The sequence below is a fragment of the Dendrobates tinctorius genome, unplaced genomic scaffold, assembly GCF_039654945.1.
Source record: "Dendrobates tinctorius isolate UK_male_01 unplaced genomic scaffold, ASM3965494v1 ptg000039l, whole genome shotgun sequence".
Classification (NCBI taxonomy): Eukaryota; Metazoa; Chordata; class Amphibia; order Anura; family Dendrobatidae; genus Dendrobates; species Dendrobates tinctorius.
The window spans coordinates 53,950,585-53,972,528 of record NW_027361707.1 but is presented as its reverse complement, the minus strand read 5'-3'; the positions used below and the strand labels follow the sequence as shown (position 1 = coordinate 53,972,528).

General features: G+C 43.2%; 1 protein-coding gene across 3 annotated transcripts in view; it reads right to left on the bottom strand.

Moving 5' to 3' along the window:
- Positions 1-21,944, bottom strand: part of TBC1D19 (TBC1 domain family member 19) — a 294,506-nt gene that overhangs the window by 107,981 nt on the left and 164,581 nt on the right. For all 3 annotated transcript variants that reach the window (XM_073574712.1, XM_073574713.1, XM_073574714.1), the window contains exons 12-13: positions 14,878-14,952; positions 1,814-1,876 (exon numbers count right to left, since the gene is read on the bottom strand). In XM_073574712.1, the coding sequence (XP_073430813.1) occupies positions 1,814-1,876; positions 14,878-14,952 (138 nt within the window). The remainder of the gene's footprint in view (positions 1-1,813; positions 1,877-14,877; positions 14,953-21,944) is intronic.

Below are 21,944 nucleotides of genomic sequence, written 5' to 3'. Positions count from 1 at the left end.
TTGCCACTTTTACACATTAAAAACTTTTCTAGAAAAAATATTTTTGTATTGCTTCATAAACATTTTTATTTTTCCACTGATGGAGATGTATGGTGGATTGTTTTTTTGCAGGACAAGATGACGTTTTCAATGACACCATTTTTATTTACATTCGTCTTTTTGATGTTTTGTGTTTTATTTATTTTTTTTTTTTTGTTTTACGGTGTTCACTGAAAGGGTTAACTAGTGGGACAGTTTTATGGGGCAGGTCTTCCCGGATACCAACCATAGTGTATAGTACATAGCGTCATGTGTCAGCTGTGATATCAGCTCCTCTGCGCGCAAAATTGCCCGGAAGTACCCGGTATGTCCAAATTCTGTAAGTGCCAGCCGACCAAGACATTGCACCTGCTGAGCAGAGTGCTACTTTGATTTGATGGTCTATCAGAGTTATACATCATACACGGGATAGGCTTTCAATTTGAGTTTGATCTAAGTGACATTCGCATAATCGGCTCAATTCTGTTGCATGAAAGAATCTACGGCCGTGTGACCCTGACCTAATGCTGAGAGAAGAGGCGGGAGAGACATTGGAAGTAGAAGTATTAAGGGATTTGTAACATTTTTACAGAGCATTCAGCTACATTACTTACAGACGTTCTGCAACAGCAAAACAGTAAAAAATGTTTTATGAACACTAGAAACTTGCTTTACTTTGCATTTAGAAAGCAAATGAACAATAAAAAAAATTCTGTGCGACGGTGCACATAGCTCTTATTTATACTTTATTCTGACTTGATCTTTTATCCCGGGTGCCTTTATGTTTGCAGTATCCGTTCATTTTCCATTTTAAAACTACCTTTAACCTCTTAGTGACTAGGCCAAATTTTTCAAACCTGACATGTCACTGCATGTGGCAATAATTCTGGAATGTTTCAACATATCCCATTGATTTTGAGATTTTTTTTGTGACACTTTAAATTTTAAGACAATGGTATATTTAGGTTGTTTCTAAACATTAGCGATTTTCAAACTTTGAATGATTATCCCTTTAATCCCTTCACGACCTCGGACGTGCTCTGCAATAGGGTGACGTCTCTGTGCCTACGAGAACCAGTCGCACCGGCAGAATGGTAGAAGAGGGAACTAAGAGCTCTCTTCTTTACCATTGTATTCACCGGTATCTACAAGTAGGTTAGAGGTGGATGGCCACATGGTGCCCACTGTTTCCACAACTTTGGCTGTCCCAGCCCATAGGATGGATAGGTACAGCCTAGAGGCCATTTGCTGGCGGTGGCATCCCATTTTTCCCAGGTCTGATCTAGACATACTTTTTAAAGACTATTAACAGGGTTTGCCATATTGTATTATCAAATGTTTTTAATTGTGAACGTTTTTTTATAATGAGAATTTGGGCTATTTTTTTTTTTTCAAGAAATTGTGAATTCTGGGATTTTTAGTAAGTATTATATACAAATTATCACTAAAGAATGTAATAGAAACAGGCGGGACCTACTCAAGCCTCCATGTAGCATACAGCTATGGTCAGTTCATGGGCTATTATCTGTTTTGAAGGAATTCTGACTTGACTGTTGATGTAGTCTAATTGTGGTCAGAAAATAACTTAGCCCCTATTAGGGCAGATTGGCTTATGCTTCAAGATGCTTTTGCTTTCCTCAGGCTCAATGGCTAAATACTTAGTTCTACCATTAGCGCTACTGATGTAAAGGAAGCCTGTCATAAAAGTTGAACATTGGAAGAAGTGATTGGAAAACATATTAAACACCAAGTGATTCAAACAAATGACACGAGACCATAATCTGATAGGACATACCTGATACAGATAATCTTCAAATACAAAATAGTAATCATCATTGCTCGCTGTCAATTTAACATCCTACAAAAACGCAACATAAAAAATACATGATTAAACACAAAAGTTGCCAATTTCGAAAAAATAAGCTCAAGAACACATAATAGAAATCCACCATCTGGTAGCTTATTGAAAGCACCAAATCACAAAAGCATCTCATAAAGTATGGTTAGAAAAATTCCATTTATTTGTTACATTAAAAATAACACATACATGAATTATACATAGAGTACAGAAACAAAGATTGGAAAAGAAATGACAGATTGACTCCACCAAAAATTGCATATATTGCTGTATGGTAAGTGGCCTGATATCCACAGGGTTGCTAAAAAATAAGAGTGTGTTTTTTTAAAGTGACTAAACTCAAGATGTATATTGCCCTGCACAGCCAATAGAACAACATGACACAAAAGAGAATCACTATATATCAAAAGCATATATTCTGCCAAGACCCATGCCACTGGCTCTTTGAAAAAAAAAAAAAACATTTAGGCTAGTTTCACACTAGCGTTTATTCGACGCAGCGCACGGCGCCGCTAAGCCCCGCCCCCTGCCGACTCCCTGCCCGCCCCATCCGGTCATCGCCGCCTACTATCGCACATGGACGCTTGCGATCTGCGCACTAGGGTGACCGCAAAAAATCGATGTCGGAATTTTGTCCGTCTGGACTCCACAAAACGATTCCCCTTTCCAGATATTGAGATAGCCAAAATTTGAGCTCGATCAAACGACGTTAACCCGTGCCGCTCGTCACTCAAAGTTTGAAAAAATCCAAATTGAGGTATTTTAAGATTTAGGTATTTTGCATAGTCTGTTAGACTATAAAGAATGTGACAACAACATTGCAGAAATAGCCCTGACCAAATTTTCGAACCATTTGTGGTATTTGAATGCAGAGTTGGTGGGATTATCGTTTTTTGATCCCACCATTACAGACAATGAAAAGTTGTTAATGGCTAATAAATTGCTCAGTAGCACAGATGAACCATCAGAGCACGCTAACCTACATGAGTTGATAATTTTACATAGTTATCTAATCTATTCTAGAGCTTTTGTTAAAGTAGTTTTTGAAACGTCAGAATATAATGCTCGGCATTTGCTTACAACTTGCAGGACATATTGCTTTTGTTCTTCATCTTTTGTCAGAAGGTCGTTAAAGTCGGTTACTTCCTACCTCTTTTAATTTTTCTTTCCTAACTTTTGGATTTACAACCCTAGCGTGCTCTGATGGTTCATCTGTGCTACTGAGCAATTTATTAGCCATTAACAACTTTTCATTGTCTGTAATGGTGGGATCAAAAAACGATAATCCCACCAACTCTGCATTCAAATACCACAAATGGTTCGAAAATTTGGTCAGGGCTATTTCTGCAATGTTGTTGTCACATTCTTTATAGTCTAACAGACTATGCAAAATACCTAAATCTTAAAATACCTCAATTTGGATTTTTTCAAACTTTGAGCGACGAGCGGCACGGGTTAACGTCGTTTGATCGAGCTCAAATTTTGGCTCTCTCAATATCTGGAAAGGGGAATCGTTTTGTGGGGTCCAGACGAACAAGATTCTGACATTTTTTCCCCCCATATGAGATCCGGTCACCCTACTGCGCACCCTATCTTTAGCATAGGGTGCGCAGATCGTGCGCTGGCCGTGCGCTAGTAGGATTTTGGCGTGCGCTGCGCACTTTTGAAGGTGCGCCCGTGTACGCCGAACGCAGCATGTTGCATTTCGGCGTGCTCGGCGCACCTTCAAAAATGCGCAGCGCACGCCAAAATCCTACTAGCGCATGGAAAGCTCACGATCTGCGCACCCTATGCTAAAGATAGGGTGCGCAGATCGCAAGCGTCCATGTGCGATAGTAGGCAGCGATGACCGGATGGGGCGGGCAGGGATTCGGTAGGGGGCGGGGCTTAGCGGCGCCGTGCGCTGCGTCGAATAAACGCTAGCGTGAAACTAGCCTTAGAGGAATGTATAGTATGAGCTTACGAGCATGGCCAGAGAGATGACGCCACTGGTGATATAAATCACATGAATGTGAACAACATGTGGAATAAACAGGGACACTTACCTGGATCCTAACAGCATGAAAAGTGGAGTGGGAGTCTTGTCATTGAGCCCCAGGTTTAGTCACTTTAAAAAACACACTCTTATTTTTTAGCAACCCTGTGGATATCAGGCCACTTATCATACAGCAACATATGCAATTTTTGGTGGAGTCAATCTGTCATTTCTTTTCCAATCTTTGTTCCTGTACTCTATGTATAATTCATGTATGTGGTATTTTTAATGTTACAAATAAATGGAATTTTTATAAACATACTTTATGAGATGCTCTTGTGATTTGGTGCTTTCAATAAGTTACCAGATGGTGGATTTCTATAAAAAATACATGTCAGATCGTTTGCCTATATAAATACCAGCACGTACATACACAGAACAAGGCGAAGTTATAAAACTAATGCGATACATTAGCAGACATACAGGGCATTCTCATTTCTCCTCAGGTGATATCAATGAGTGATAATTGTTTGCACAGGAGACACAGTATGTGTAGTTAGCAGTATACATGACATATGTGAGGCAGTGAGGGGGAGATTATACATGAGGCTCAATGTGTGTCACCCAGGATGTGCAGAGAAACGTACCGAAGTCGCTGGAGATCACTGTAAATACAGCTACAACTGTAGTTACAATGCAAAGTAAGAGTATGGACTGGTCAAGCTATTTAACCCCTTTACCCCAAAGGGTGGTTTGCACGTTCATGACCGGGCCAATTTTTACAATTCTGACCACTGTCTCTTTATGAGGTAATAACTCTGAAAAACTTCCATGGATCCCGGTGATTCTGACACTGTTTTGTCGTGACATATTGTACTTCATGTTAGTGGTAAAATGTCATTCAAATATCTTGTGTTTATTTGTGAAAAAAATGGAAAATTTGGCGAAAATTTTGAAAATTTTGCAATTTTCCAACTTTGAATTTTTATGCCCTTAAATCACAGAGATACGGCACACAAAAAAATTAATAAATAACATTTCCTACATGTTTACTTTACATCAGCGCAATTTTGGAACCAAAATTTTTTTTCGTTAGGAAGTTATAAGGGTTAAAATTTGACCAGCGATTTCTCATTTTTACAACACCATTTTATTTTTACGGACCACATCACATTTGAAGTCACTTTGAGGGGTCTATATGATAGAAAATACCCAAAAGTGACACCATTCTAAAAACTGCACCCCTCAAGGTACTCAAAACCAGATTCAAGAAGTTAACTAACCCTTCAGGTGCTTCACAGGAATTTTTTGAATGTTTAAAAAAAAAATTAACATTTAACTTTTTTTCACAAAAAAATTTACTTCAGGTTCAATTTTTTTATTTTACCAAGGGTAACAGGAGAAATTGGACTGCAAAAGTTATTGTGCAATTTGTCCTGAGTACGCCGATACTGATATATGGGGGGGAACCACTGTTTCGGTGCATGGCAAAGCTCAGAAGGGAAGGAGCGCTGTTTGACTTTTTCAATGCAAAATTGGCTGGAATTCAGATCGGACGCCATGTCACATTTGGAGAGCCCCTGATGTGCCTAAACAGTGGAAACCCCCCACAAATCACATTATTTTGGAAACTAGACCCCCCAAGGAACTTATCTAGATGTGTGGTGAGCACTTTGAACCCCCAAGGGCTTCACAGAAGTTTATAATGCCCGGGCGTGAAAATAAAAAAATTATATATTTTTTTCCACAAACAAGATCTTTTAGTCCCCAATTTTTTTATTTTCCTAAGAGTAACAGGAGAAATTGAACCCCAAAAGTTGTTGTACAATTTGTCCTGAGTACGCTGATACCCCATATGTGGGAGAAAACTACTGGGCACACGTCGGGGCTCGGAAGTAAAGTAGTGATGCTTTGGAATGCAGACTTTGATGGAATGGTCCGCGGGTGTCATGTTGCCTTTGGAGAGCCCCTGATGTACCTAAACAGTGGAAACCCCCCACAAGTGAACCCATTTTGGAATCTAGACACCTTAATGAACTTATCTAGATGTGTGGTGAGCACTTTGAACCCCCAAGGGCTTCACAGAAGTTATAACGCCCGGGCGTGAAAATAAAAAAAATCATATTTTTTCCACAAACATGATCTTTTAGTCCCCAATTTTTTTTATTTTCCCAAGGGTAACAAGAGAAATTGGACCCCAAAAGTTGTTGTCCAATTTGTCCTGAGTAGGCTGATACCCCATATGTGGGAGAAAACTACCGTATGGGCACACGTCGGGGCTTGGAAGGGAAGTAGTGACGTTTTGGAATGCAGACTTTGATCGAATGGTCTGCGGGTGTCATGTCGCGTTTGGAGAGCCTCTGATGTGCCTAAACTGTTGAAACTCCCCACAAGTGACCCCATTTTGGAAACTAGACCCCCCACGGAACTTATCTAGATGTGTGGTGAGTACTTTGAACCCCCAAGTGCTTCACAGAAGTTTATAACGCCCGGGCGTGAAAATAAAAACAAACATTTTTTTTCCACAAAAATGATGTTTCTGACCCCAATTTTTTATTTTCTTAAGGGTAACAGGAGAAATTGGACCCCAAAAGTTGTTTTGCAATTTGTCCTGAGTAGGCTGATACCCCATATGTGGGGGTAAAACACTGTTTGGGAGCATAGCAGAACTTGGAAGGGAAGGAGCACCGTTTGACTGTTTCAACACAGAATTGGCTGGAATTGAGATTAGACAGCATGTTGTGTTTGGAGAGCACCTGATATGCCCAAACAGTGAAAACCCCCCAATCCTAACTCCAACCCTAACCCCAACACACCTCTAACCCTAATCTCAGCCCTAATCCTAACCCTAACCCCAATCCCCAACCCTAGTCCTAGCCCTAGCACCTAAACCTAATAGTAAAATGGAAATAAATACATTTTTTAATTTTATTATTTTTCCCTAACTAAGGGGGTGATAAAGGGGGTTTGATTTACTATTTATGGCGGGTATTTATGTTTGGCAGCTGTCATACGCTAAAAGACGCTTTTCATTGTAAAAATAGTTTTTGCATCACCACATTTTGAGAGCTATAATTTTTCCATATTTTGACCCACCGAGTCATGTGAGGTCTTATTTTTTGCGGGACGAGTTGACGTTTTTATTGGTACCATTTTCAGGCACGTGATATTTTTTGATCGCTTTCTATTCCGATTTTTGGGACGCAGAATGAACAAAAACCAGCGTTTCATGAATTTCTTTTTGGGGGGGGCGCGTTTACACCGTTCCGCGTGCGGTAAAATTGATAAGGCGGTTTTATTCTTCAGGTCAGTACGATTACAGCAATACCTCATTTGTCTTTTTTTATGTTTTCGCGCTTTTATGCAATAAAAACAATTTTATATAAAAAATAATTATTTTTGCATCGCTTTATTCTGCGAGCTATAACTTTTTTTATTTTTTCACTGATGACGCTGTATGGCGGCTTGATTTTTGCGGGACAAGATGACGTTTTCAGCGGTACCATGGTTATTTATATCCATCTTTTTGGTCACGCATTATTGCACTTTTTGTTCGGCGGTATGATAATAAAGCATCTTTTTTTGCTTTGTTTTTTATTTTTATTTTTTAAGGGGTGCACTAAAGGGGTTAACTAATGGGACAGTTTTATAGGGTGGGTCGTTACGGACGCAGCGATACTAAATGTGTGTACTTTTATTGTTTTGGGTTTTTTTTATTTTCAAAAAATGAATTTATTAGGCAATTTTTTTTTTTTCTATTTAGCGATTTTTTATTAATTATTTTTACACTTTTTTTTTTTACTTTATTACAATGTCCCAGGGGGGACATAACTGTCATGTGACAGATCGCTGATCTGTCACATCACAGATCACTGATCTGTCACATCACAGATCACTGTGACTGATCAGCGATCTGTCACAGGCAGTGTTGGAGGCTTCCTCATGCCGGCGCTTTGCAGGCATGAGGAAGCCGCCTCCCTGCAGGCCCCCGAAGGTCCCTGCCGCCATTTTGGATCTGGGGACCTGCAGGGAAGAAGGCCCCCTCAGCAGCGCTGCACACTGCGCTGCTGCGGGGGTCTCAGGGAAGCACGGAGGGAGCCCCCTCCCTGCCGATGCTTCCCTAAATCCCCAGTACACTGAGATTGTGTTTGATTGCAGTGTGCCAGGGGTTAACGTGTCGGGAGACATAGTGCTGGGTGTCAGCTGTGATAATCAGCTGACACCCGGCCGCGATTAGCGGCGCTCACCACGTGAGCGCCGCTAATCGCTTTGACGTACTATCCCGTCCATGGGCATAGGGGCCCGGGTCCCATGGACGGGATAGTACATCAGAAGTCAGAAAGGGGTTAACTAAGTCAGATTTTGGAAAACCTGACATGTGCTTTTATTTTTTTGGAGAAATCTGTAGGTAGGTAGAGGTACGAATCTCACCGTCCACTTCAGGTCTTGGGAGTGGCCCGTGTCCATGATTACCATTTAAACTTTTGGTTAAGGTTTGGGTGTGTCAGTATTTGGTTTTGCAAGCAGCAGAGTAGGAGCTCTATTTATGTCAGGTCTATGTGAGACTACACACAAGTCACAGCCAGAAAAAGCAAAGCCATTGTTGCACACACAAGTGCAGTCGACCTCGGCAATGGATTCATACAGACTGTTATGGACAATCCAGCTGCGAACTGGAGTATTACATTTGAGTTTTCGTAAGTGGCCAAAATAAAGACATTTGAGTTGAACTATCTTGGGTCACTTCCTCACTACTGCACTGTTGTGAAAGCTGCTGCCTTACATATGGTGGAGAATGCGGGCAGTCTTACCCCAAACAAAGCCACATGTCGATGATCAAGTCTGCAATGCTAGAGCTCAGTCCTGCCGACAAGATGGAGCAAATACTAAAGCAGTTTGTCCTCTCCCAGGCGCATCTGCAGAAGTTGTAGGAGTTTCAGCAGCAGCAGCTATACGGCAGCAGCAGTCTAACAGCCTAGTTCTACAACAGATTGTGGCCCTGTAAGAGATCCCCTCACTGCCGACCCTGGTCCGTCCCGAGGCCCAGGATAAAGTCAGGTCAGCGCTGAGGAAGATGAATCCAGAAGACGACATGGAAGCTTTCCTCCCCTTGTTTGAATGTACAGCGGAGCGGGAGAGCTTGCCAATTTCCCAGTGGGCTAAAGTGGTGTCCCTGTCCCTGTTGAGAGATGCCCAGAAGGCAAACTTTGACCTCAGCCTGGAGGAAGCCCAGGACGATGGGGAACTTAAAGGTTAGGTCCTTGCCTGGTTGGGGGTTAATCCATATGTACGGGAACAGCATGTGTATCAATGGTCTTGTGTAGAAGCCCGACCCACTAGGTCTCAGGCATGTGATTTGTTTCATCTAGTAAATAAATGGACACTGCTTGGGACCTGAAGCCCAGCCCATATGGTAGAAAGGGTAGTAGTCGACCGGTTAGTGTGAACTCTGCCAGTAGCCATACAGCGCTGAGTGGGGCAAGGGGACCCATGCAACCTAGATCAGGTGGTAAGCCTGATCGAGCGTTATCTTGCCACCTAGGACCCTGCCCCATGGCAGAAAACAGGCCTGCAAGCCCAGAAGCGGGAAAAAGGACACGGCTTTCTGCTGGAGTCGGTCACAATAGAGCCCATACTGTGGAGGTACCCAGCATAGAGGGTGGCAGGAGACCAGTTTCCCCTAAACCAGTCTCGTGGAGAAGCAGTGCCACCGCTATCCGGTGCTGGCAGTGCTAAGGGCTAGGACATATAGCTGACAATTACCCCAAGACTGCTGAACCCACGACTCGCAGGGTATCGATCTATGCCCAGACCATCTACCCAACAAATGCAGTTATCTCATTTGAGGAATCCCATCTCTGCCAGGTATGTGTCAATGGACATTGGGCAGAGGCTCTCTTGAACTGAGGTGAAACAAATGCTCTAGCTAGGAGTTGAGTAGTCCAGGAGCGAGTAGGCTAGACCCATTATATTGATTCCAAAGCCGGATGAATTGTGATGACTTTGTAATGATTTCCAGAAATTGAATAAGTATCACATTTTGATATTTATCCAATGCCCCGGGTAGATGAGCTGATTGAGAGACAGGGGCAGGCCCAGTACTTCAAGAAGCTTGACCTAACCAAGGGTTACTGGCAGGTGCCTCTGACAGAGTAAGCGAGAGAAAAGACTGCCTTCATTACACTGGAGGGTCTCTATTACTATGCTGTCCTGCCTTTTGGGTTACATTGGGCCCTGGTCACATTTCAGAGGCTGATGGACATAGTTTTAGAGTCCCATCAGAAGAATGCATCCACGTACTTTTATATTATCATCTATAATACCAACTGCCATAGCCACTTGTCCCTAAGGATTCGCTTTGGGCTTGATGACGAACAGAAAAAAAATGTGCAATAGGTCTTGAGGAAGACTGGTACTTGCGGTACGTGATTTTGCGAGGGGGTATCAAACGCTAAATAAACAAAATTGAAGCCATTCAAATCTGGCCCCGGCCTCTTACTACGTTCCTCAGCATCATTGGATATCACTGACGATTTATACCTAATTTTTCCGGGAGATCAACATCTTTGACGGATCTCTTAAAGGGAGGAAATCTGTCATGGTTTGGCAAAAACATCAGGAAGAGTAAGCAATCCAGTCCATGAAGTTGGCATTGTGTGTAGAGCTCGTACTCACAGGACATAACGGAGAAAAAAATCCCATTGTACAATCCCTGGCACCGAACAGGGTGCCCCCCTATAGGCCTGCACACTGCTCTCCTGAAATACTCTGTGCTGTTGTCACCCTGCTCCTTCCACCATACATCAGGCCCCTGTCACCTCGCTTTCACACATCGCCAGGACAGGATCTGAGGAGAGGAATGGGGTCTTCGGTCACCGAGGATGGCAGGCAGCAAGGATTCTGGGAGCAGGGTGACAGCAGCACAGAGTATTTCAGGAGAGCAGTGTGCTGGTCTATGGGGGGCACAGAGTGAGATATATGGGGGAGGAGCAGGGTGACAGCACCACAGAAGTCCAGGAAACATTTCTGCAGATTGATGGCCTGTTCTGATCCAGACTTTGCATGCAAAGACCCCATTCCCCTCCTCAGATTCTGTCCTGGCGATGTGTGAAAGCAAGGCGACAGGCGCGGTCAGGGGTGACGCTGGGAAGCAGGCTGGGGGAAATGTAGCCATACAGTAACGATAAAAATGAGACCCCTCTCTTCAGCTGCCTCCCCAGCCCTCCCCTGACTGCACCTAACTATTACCCCTGACCCGTGTGCAGGTGCTCAGCCAGAACCACCCTAGAATGGGTCCCCTTTTAGCAGATAATACTGCCATAGTGTTCTCACATAATACCGCCATATACTTCACACATAATACCGCCATATAGTTCACACACAATACGACCATGTAGATCACACATAAAACCAGCAGGGTGACAGCAGCACAGAGTATTTCAGGAGAGCAGTATCACACGGGATAGGATTAGATACACAGCTCAGCAGTCAGTATCATACGGGATACGATTAGGTACACAGCTCAGCAGTCAATATCACACAGGATAGGATAAGATACACAGATCAGCAGACTGTATCACACAGGATAGGATTAGATACACGGCTCAGCAGACAGTATCACACAGGATAGGATTAGATACATGGATCAGCAGACTGTATCACACAGGAGAGGATTAGATACACAGCTCAGCAGTCAATATCACACAGGATAGGATTAGATACACAGCTCAGCAGTCAGTATCACACAGGATAAGATTAGATACACAGATCAGCAGACTATCACACTGGAGAGGATTAGATACATGGCTCAGCAGACAGTATCACACAGGAGAGGATTAGATACACAGCTCAGCAGTCAATATCACACAGGATAGGATTAGATACACAGCTCAGCAGACAGTATCACACAGGAGAGGATTAGATACACAGCTCAGCAGTCAGTATCACACAGGATAGGATTAGATACACGGCTCAGCAGACAGTATCACACAGGAGAGGATTAGATACACAGCTCAGCAGACTATCACACAGGATAGGATTAGATACACAGCTCAGCAGTCTATATCACACAGGAGAGGATTAGATACACAGCTCAGCAGTCTGTATCACACAGGAGAGGATTAGATACACAGCTCAGCAGACTATCACACAGGATAGGATTAGATACACAGCTCAGCAGTCTGTATCACACAGGATAGGATTAGATACACGGCTCAGCAGTCAGTATCACACAGGAGAGGATTAGATACACGGCTCAGCAGTCAGTATCGCACAGGATAGGATTAGATACACGGCTCAGCAGACAGTATCGCACAGGAGAGGATTAGATACACAGCTCAGCAGTCAGTATCACACAGGAGAGGATTAGATACACAGCTCAGCAGTCTGTATCACACAGGATAGGATTAGATACACAGCTCAGCAGTCTGTATCACACAGGATAGGATTAGATACACAGCTCAGCAGTCTATCACACAGGAGAGGATTAGATACACAGCTCAGCAGACTGTATCACACAGGAGAGGATTAGATACACAGCTCAGCAGTCAGTATCACACAGGAGAGGATTAGATACACAGCTCAGCAGTCAGTATCACACAGGAGAGGATTAGACACACAGCTCAGCAGTCAGTATCACACAGGAGAGGATTAGATACACAGCTCAGCAGACAGTATCACACAGGAGAGGATTAGATACACAGCTCAGCAGTCAGTATCACACAGGAGAGGATTAGATGTCCAGCAGATTGCCAAGTGTTTTGTAAGAGCAGGGGCAGCAGCTGGTCGGGTGTTTTGGAAAGAGCAGCTCGGTCTCCAGGAGCTCGTCCTGGTTCCTCTCCTGCAGCTGGTATGTGCAGAGCGAACATCCAAGCCCTGTTATGGTGGAACAGTACATCATCAGTGATAACAGAGCTTGCAATAGAGTGTAAATGAAGCTAAAAGGAACGCACTGGGCTCTAATAAGATGGCGCCTGGCCACACCTACAGCTGTGAATTGAGCTGCCCACAGAGGCGTGGCCAGTTCCCTCCTGATGCTGCTGCAATGAAAGAGATAGGGTCGGGAGCCGACTGTTATGCCTTATGCCCAGGGACTGCCGTAAATGAGAATGGAAAGTGTCGTTCAGCAGCCAGAAAGGTAAGATGGCAGCCCCCAGTGGCTGCATTACTACAGAAAAAAAAAAAATCTATACACACCACTGAGTCAAGCTTAGGGGACAATATCTTTTTATACTATTTTCTTTTTTACATTAAATTATGAAAAAACACGGCACCTTCCCTTTAAGGATGATCTGGCTGTGACTCAGAGGATAATGTTTGCGTTTTCGTAAGCTGGCAAAATAAAGACATTTGAGTTGACCTATTTTGGGTCACTGCCTCAATGTCGCACCATCGTGAAAGCCACTGCTTTATATACAGTATATTCATGTGGTCAGGACAAGGGATCAGATAGGAATTACATTTGTGTTTCGATGTAATAGCAGTTTTCCAAACATTACTCAGTCAGGAAAGAATTATAATATGGTAAGAAGTGTGACAAGAATTAAATCTGGGAGCATCCACTAGACTATCTGTAGCATAGCTGACACATAGAGAGTCCGCCATGTAAGTCATGAGTCATCTCCATAATATATATTAATGTCTGTTTTGTTTGCAATATGAGGAGTTGAAGGTTTTGGAAAGAATAGCTGCAGTGTTGTTGTCCGCTAATCTTGTGCTGGGAAATGCTATAGAAAGCGTGGAATTCATAATGAGAAACATTTTTTAAGACCCTTTTGCTGAGCAGACTCTTGCTGTTATTTGAAACGTTTATTAACACTGATTCCAGCGATGCATCCACTTGCTCAGCTCCATGATGCAGCTTCAATACAACCAGTGTTTTATCAGCAGGAGATTATCACTGCAGGGCTAAGTGTCATGTGCCAGGCAGTCCTGCTAATCTGTGTAAGTTCACCCTCACCACTGATTGGCCCCTTGCTGACAATGTAGAACACAGGAAGCTGCCAATCCTTGGTATAGGCGTGGTTACACACAGCTCAGCAATCGGACCACTGCTACATCTATTACAGAGAAAACAGTGATTTTATCAAAACTGCACCAAGCAGTTAAGTGACACATCACTGGAATCGGGGTCACTCTCCCTACAACATGATGCTCTCAGATTCCATAGATTTCTTTCATTGTTATTGGAGTGAGATTGCAATAAAATTCTGAAACACTTATTTTTTTCTAAAAAAAGGATAAACTATTCTTGGGAAGACTCAGACAGCTATATAAACCTGACATGGATTGCAACGCAATGCTTGTACTGGCCGTTGGCTCTCATCACCCAAGTGTGACAGCATGTATTTCTGTGCCGCTATCACACTCAGGTCAGAACAGCCGACAGCCAGTTCGAGCATTGCGTTGCGATCCTTGTACAAATTTTTACGCCGTCTGACTAGTTCCCGACACGGAGATCTTGTGACCGTTACCTCTGATTTCTGGTCAGTCAGAGGATTAGCGGCAGAGAACTTACATTAGCGGCACCACTCCAGAGCTGAAATAAAAACAAACACTGCAGTGGTGCTATAAATTATGTATAAAAAAAAAGTATGCAAGTTTGATAATCGCCATAATCGTACTGACCTAAAGAATAATGTTTCCCTGTCATATGTACTGCACCCCGAAAGGTGTAAAAATAAAATCAAGAAGCTATGGTGGAATTATGCTTTAAAATAAAAGATGGCTTTCTATACTTTGACAGGTGAACAGACATCACAGTCTTGTAGGAAATATTACAGAACTGTTGGCAGTTTATAAGCACGGCTATCTCAGGAGATAATGTCAGCAGATGCAGATTCCTCCTCTACATGAATGCGGTGACACAATACAGTCATGACCGGGTGCTAAGAATAAGATTACAAAGCACCAGGATCTCCTGAATCAGCTTTATGCCACAACTACAATTATATGGAATCACACAAATTTGATGGAAAACAAAGGTCTCTTGATTAGTGCTAGAAAGCAATAAACCCAGATTACTAACCTTGTAAATCAGGCTGTCGGATAAAAGGTCATGCTGAATTACATTCGATTTAAGCTGCTCATAGTATAAGATGTCCTAAAAATCAAGGCAGAAGAGAGAATTTGAAAAAAAAAAAATATATATATTTGTAGCAGATGACGAAAAACAAACAACTGTTAAAACCAGAAAGTCAAGATTTGGCACATACGGTAGCTCAGAAAGTAACTTATGTTGCCTCATTTTATCCCTTATGCTGGGGCTACGGGATATGGCGACGGTACTGAGATTGACAAAGACTTCAATGCAAACAGTAGGACTTCAACTTGTCTTCGGTTTGGTTGCTTTTTTGGTGGCTCTAAAATAGTAGCACGACCGCAAATTACTCGGATGCTTTTAGTTGCGCAACTTGTCTGAGAGATGCTGTCGCACAATATACGTTTCCGTGTTGCAACAGTCTTAAAGTGTACACGAAAAGGTCACACAATAGACAGTTGACAAAATTTTTCATGTGGAACTGGACACCAGATCAATGGTGGCTGCAGAGCAGAATAACATTTTTTTTTATTTTGCATTCCGTTTTGGCAATATTAGCAATCAAAGTATGTGTCACCTGATTCATTTTTGTTAGGTCCAAGTGGGTGTTATCAAAAGTCTAAATGACTTTCCCTGATGTGGACATATCAATTCTCCTCAATTGCAGCACGTTATAGAGATATAAATATTATCACTAGGGATGGGCGAACCCGAACTGTAAGGTTCTGGACCCGTACCGAAGACATAGTGTGTTCGGTCACAAGGTCTCGAACACTACAGTTCGGGTCCAGGGCCGGCTGTCACCACACGAACACTGCCGGAAAAAGCTGAAGACTGGCGAGTGCAGTGAATACTGCAGGAAGTTAATGAGCGGCCCCTGAAGCAGATGCAGCCGGGAGGACGCATCGCTGGACAGGCAAGTATAATTATAATGTTTAAATGTTTATTATTAATTTTCTGCTTTTTTTTTTTTTTTTTTTTAAAAACAGCTCCCCCCCCATATCTGTAAAGTCCAAGCTTGGGGTTCGGACGCAAGTTCGGGTCATCGCCGGCCCCGAACTCAAACTTTACAAGAAAACTTGGGTAAACCCGCCGATCCCGATCATCGCCCATCACTAATTATCACCCACATATATTTAGGTTTCCCCTTTAGACCCCTTCTAATAAAGCTTTTTATGGATTACTTTACCTCAATTTTTGGCTAGCAAGAATGTGCTAAGTTATCTCAGGGTTTGGTGTGTCTATTCGGTCCCCCTTTCTGACCATCTGTCACTCCCACAGACCCGAGTACATCTTCAAGGACACATTCTGAAAGGATGTTAACAATTTTTTTTTTTAAACCCTTATTCCTTTATCCATATACTGCTCTGCACATGAACTTTTCATTTATAAATGGGAAATACACCGATTTTCACACATACCGGTAATTATGCTCCCTACGAAATTTTACAATTATATATTTAGTTTCACTAGCACATTATTAATATGGCAGTAATATTAACTTTTTCATAGTAACAATTTACACGCAACACTTGTGCAGTAAAGCACCTTACATCTAAATTTGAGATTTTAATTCTTAATTACATTCAAATAAGATTGTTACATAGCTTCATTATGCACCGTCTCACAACTCCTTTCTTCATAAACATATTGAGCTATCGTATTGATTGACTTTTACCAGTTTTAGGAAAACCTTAGTAATTGCACTATGCACTCTCACATTTCCCCTTCTCCTAACTTTGGCAATATATTGACTAATTCTATTTAGGAAATCTTCTGAAGCAGTAGTAACACTCAAAATCCACGGCTTCCCAACACATACCCCTTTGCTGTTCCTCTCGTAGTGTCTCTGACAGCTCACAAACTGTGCGCAGGCGCAAGCCGCCGGCTTACTAGATCTCGGAGCTCCAGTCGATACATGGTGGCGTGCCTTCCTCACAATCCAATGGGTGTGGCGATGCCTATCCCCCATGTGACAGGACCTCCGTGAACAACCTTCATGACATAGGCTGGGTGAGCAGGTGAATGCGCCAACTAAGGCTACTTTCACACATCCGGTGTGTGGGGTCCGGCGGCGTGCGGCGAAAAGCCGGGCCGCCGGATCCGGCCTGCAGCCGTGACACCGGATGTGTGTGCGGCGTCTGATACGGCTCAGACAAGATTTAAAGGAGCCGCAGGAGGAGGTGGACAGAGGCAGCCAGAGAGACAGCTGCTGAAAGGGAGGGGAGGTGAGGGGAGGGGAGGGGAGGAGAGAGGAGTGGAGAGAGAGACATGTGGGGTTAACACTCAGTGTCCAGGCGAGAGAATCTCTCTCTCTTGCCGGGCACTTGTGGGGTTAACCCCACAGAGAGATCTCTCTCTCTCACCCAGACACTGTGAGTGTTAACCCCACAAGTGCCCAGCGAGAGAGATCTCTCACAAGTGTCCGGGTGACAGATCTCTTTCTCTCGCCGGGCACTTGTGGGGTTAACATTCACAGAGTCCGGGCATGCGCTGTGGAAAAAGCCGGTCCGGCGCTGCAAAAAAACGTTACATGGAACGTTTTTTCCAGACGCCGGACAGGCTGTTTTTGCCGGATCAGGCAAAAACCGGATACGCCGCATAGGTATCCGGCGCGATGCGGCAATAATGAAACTGAATGGGGGAAAAACCGGATCCGGTGGCAACAGGCGCCGGATCCGGTTTTTACACTTTTCGCCGCATCGCGCCTGATGCTGAAAACCGGATGTGTGAAAGTAGCCTTACTTTGTGGCACTGACAGAGATATCCACATCCACTCTCTTGATTGGCTGATGTGGGTATTTAAACCTGGACGCCCCCTGCCCTGACATGCCTCCCAAACAAGGTGAGCAAAACGCGCTTCGGGGCAGAGGGATACCATCATGTGCATAGGAGCTCATCTCTGGCAGGTAATGGAAACGTTATCCTGAACTATGGGACGGTCCACTTATTCATTAAATCATGAAGGCAGTTCATGCACTTTAGGATTAGCACCATGCTATTGTCCCAAATCTCTATGCCCGACAGCCACATTAAAACATTATCTACCAGAATAAGGGAGGGTTACAATGAAAAGCATGCAACTGATAGCAGCAAGAAATGTCTAACATCTCCCTATCTTCCTAGACTAAAACTATACTCCATTTTTAGCCTTGAGTTGCCTGTGAATATCTTGCACAAGGTTGGCAATTGTTCCCTTTTCACTTCCAGCACCTTTCTATGTTTAAAAACACATGTGACATGCACAAAAGTGAACAGGTCGGTTGGACAGTGTTCACACCACCCAAGGACTGAAACACAGAGAAAAAACAGAGTATGACAAATGTGCAAAAATACTCTGGTGTAAAAAATATATAACAGTGGACAGCAAGTGCTAGTAAAAGATAATAACAAAAAAAGGGTATTTAGTTGATACGTTTTTTGCAAAAAATGAATACTAAGCCACTCCACCAACGTCACGGTATACCCATCTCGGAGCAGTCCTATCTAATTTGTTTAAAACCTGATCATGTGAACAGTACCTATATGAGCAGGATTCAGAAAGACGCTTCCTGATGTGGCACGCTGTGTAAGACGACTCTTTATGTGCATGTCACACAAGAGTGTGGCGGGAAGCTCCCAAACCTTGCATAAGCAAGGAACTAATTGATTAAAAACACATGTGACATGTGTGACATGCACATAAAGAACCGTCTTGCACTGCGTGCCCACATCAGGAAGCGTCTTTCTGAATCCTGCTCATATAGGTACCGTCCTATCTAATGCATTTAAAACCTGATCATGTGAACAGTACCTATATGAGCAGGATTTAGAAAGACACGGTGGTTTTCATGGTTAGTACCTAGTAGCACCCGCTTTTATAAGTATCACAGCTTGTAAATGCTTTTTGCTGCCAGCCAAGATTCTTTCAATTTTTGTTTGAGGGATTTTCATTGATTCTTCCTGGGAAAATTCTTATAGTTCTGTAAAATCCCTGGGTTGTGTTGCATGCATTGCAATTTTGAGGTCTAGCCACAAATTTTCCACGATATTCAGATCAGGGACTGTGAGGGCCATTGTAAAACCTTCACCTTGTGCCTTTTCAGGTCATCTATTGAGGATTTTGAAGTGTGTTTAGGATTATTATTTATATGTAGAAGTTTAAGGCTGTGTGCACACTATGCATTTTTGCGGCAACATTCTGAGCAGAAATGGGCCAAAAACGGTACGGAATACTTATGCAAGCTAATTCAATGACAATCCTGATGTGTTGTGCACAAGATCAGTAAATTTTTTTGAGTATTTGCAGTGCGTTTTTTTTCTGCAGCATGTCAATTCTTTGTGCGTTTCTGCAGCAATTTTCATTCATTTACTTCAATTGAGTTAGTCAAATCCCCAGCAAAAACGCAGGTATAAAAAGGTTTGCAGATTTGCTGTTGTTTTTGTTTGCATTTTTACTAGCTTTTTATGGGGTTTCCCATGCTGTCATCTGTGTGACAGAGTTAGAAACACCGGCACAGTGGTTCTTATCAGCAGTATCGCTACCACCGGTAAGACCATCAGTCAGAGTGCTGCGGGGTCATGGTGTCAGATGACAGCGTGACCCCGCAGCTGTGACTGTGATCCACAGCGGTGACCTGCGGTAAAAAGCAGGTGAGCAGATGTGGGCTGATGCGACTACTGCTCCCATTGGGCTTCATTTGCTGTCACTGACAACAGGTCCCGTTGATGGGAGATGTAGTCTCATCAGCCTGTGCTCGTAGTTAAAAAATAAAATAATTACATACATATTCAAATAAAAAAAATTATACTTGCCTAACACCAAATTCCAGATGCCCTCCTAGAAAAAAAGTAAAATAATAAACCACCATATACTCACCTGTCCGCCGTAGTCCACGTAATCCTGAGTGTCCCACGGCAATCTCACGTGTAAAACAGTCACATCAGGAGACCTGACCGCTGTACCCGGCCGCAGGTGATACACTGACAGGAGATAATCACTCCAGCAGTGTATCAATGAACTGCCGTGAGAGAGTTCACTGGAGTTCATCAGTTGATCAGCTCCGGTGTTCTCACTGACACCACTGCTACGTGAGAACTTTCTCACGGCAGCTCAATGATACACTGACAGGAGGTAATCGCTCCTTCAGTGTATCGCGAGCTGTCTTTGATACACATACAAAGTCATGAGGATCTTCATGGGATACTATGGATTATTCTCTCTGCAGAAAGGCGAGGAAGAATATTGTGGTTTATTGTTTTATTTTTGCTGGAGGTGACATTTGCTTCGGTGGATTAGGCATTCATTAAAGGAGTCTGTGTCATTATTTCAAATAAAGGACTTTATTCTGGGTGTGTATGTTTTTACAATATCATTATGGGGTTAGTAATGGGGGCATCTTATAGACGCTTCTCCAATACTAACCTGTGGGCTTGATGCCACCTGACAAGACAAAGGTGACATCAACCCCACAAATATGAACCCCACTTGCCACCGCTACAGGGCAAGTGGGAAGAGCGAGGCTAAGCAACAGATTTGGCGCATCTTATAAATCTTTTCTGGGGTGGCTGAAAGCGGATTTTTTTAGCCTGGGGGGCAATATCCAAGGTCCCTTCCTAGGCTATTAATATCAGCCCGCAGCTGTCTGCCTAGCCTTTGCTGGTTAGATTTTATAGGGGGACCCTAAGTCAATTTTTTTCTGGGGTCCCCCTGTAAACTAGCCAGTAAAGGCTAGTAAACAGCTGTGAGCTAGAGACTTGAACTCTATAGCGCCACCTGTTGGTAGTAGCAGTCCTACAATTCAGTTCTCATACTTTGCACTGACGAGGGCCAATAGCCCGAAATACCGTGCCTGCAAATTGAGATTCTGATTTTGCTTTTATCCTATGTCATACTACAAGACTCGTTAAAGGGTTGATTGTGACTTGTAGGATCGCTACTACCAACAGGTGACGCTATAGAGTTCAAGTCCTCTTTCTCTCTGAAGAGGCAATTTGCATATTACATTTCCCAGAGGAGCATTGCACAGAGAATAAGCCCTACTTACCTTGACAAGCCAGAGCAGGCATGTCCCTCTCCACAAGGAGAAACCTTACCCCTTAGACCTTAGGATTGTAGGTACTAATCTGTTGTCCTCTCACAAAACCTAGACACTAGTAGACAGTCATGACATTAAATTTCCTTTGTGCTCTTCAAATGGCTTTTCCGTTTAGTGTCGCAGACAGTTTATCCATCAATGACTACTAATTTTCAACTTTATATTATATAGCCACATGCTTCCTTGACATCACTGTGGCATTCTGCCCATCTCCTATGGAGTAACATGTTCAGAAACTCCACCTGTTACTTTAGTGGCTGTCAGATAGTACTCAATTTATTAGATAGAGGATTTTCAATTGCAAAATTGATATAGCTGCAAAATATTACGAAAACGGTAAGTTCTATCCCAGAAAACTACAGCAATGACTGCTAGAATGAAAAGGTATAAGAAATCTTCTGAGCACTCTGCCACAGACAAGTTTGGGTACAACAAAGAGCTCATGTGCCTTCATGTAAAATTAGGGACAAGAAGGCAGAATGCAGGATGCCATATTTACGTCTTTTCCCACTCAGTAGTGCAAGTGGACTCACAGTATGGGGTTATTAACCAAAAAGTGATAACTTCAAAAACGAACAAAAAGTAGATGGGAACTTCTCATAGACTGGTGCAATATCTGTCACGACACATCTTTCGGGTGACCCGGGACCAGGGCATCCTTCCATGACCCTACCACTAAGGTGCGCCCTAGCTCGCCCTATTCCCCGAGATACTTCTGAAGGTGAAGATGCCAGGGCCTGCACCCTTGCCTTATCTCCTGAGTTAGCCATCCATCAGTTCCCCCACCCAGGGAAGAATGCAATGGGGAGTGGAATATGGGGAATAAACAAAAGTAGAGAAGGGAAGGGAGTTACCACACTTACAAACCATGTAACAGTCACAGATAACTCCTCCAACACTCTCATATGAACACTTGTCCCTCCTGAAGCCATGCTGCAAATGCTATCTCTGACAGGGATTTGCATCACAGCCCAGATT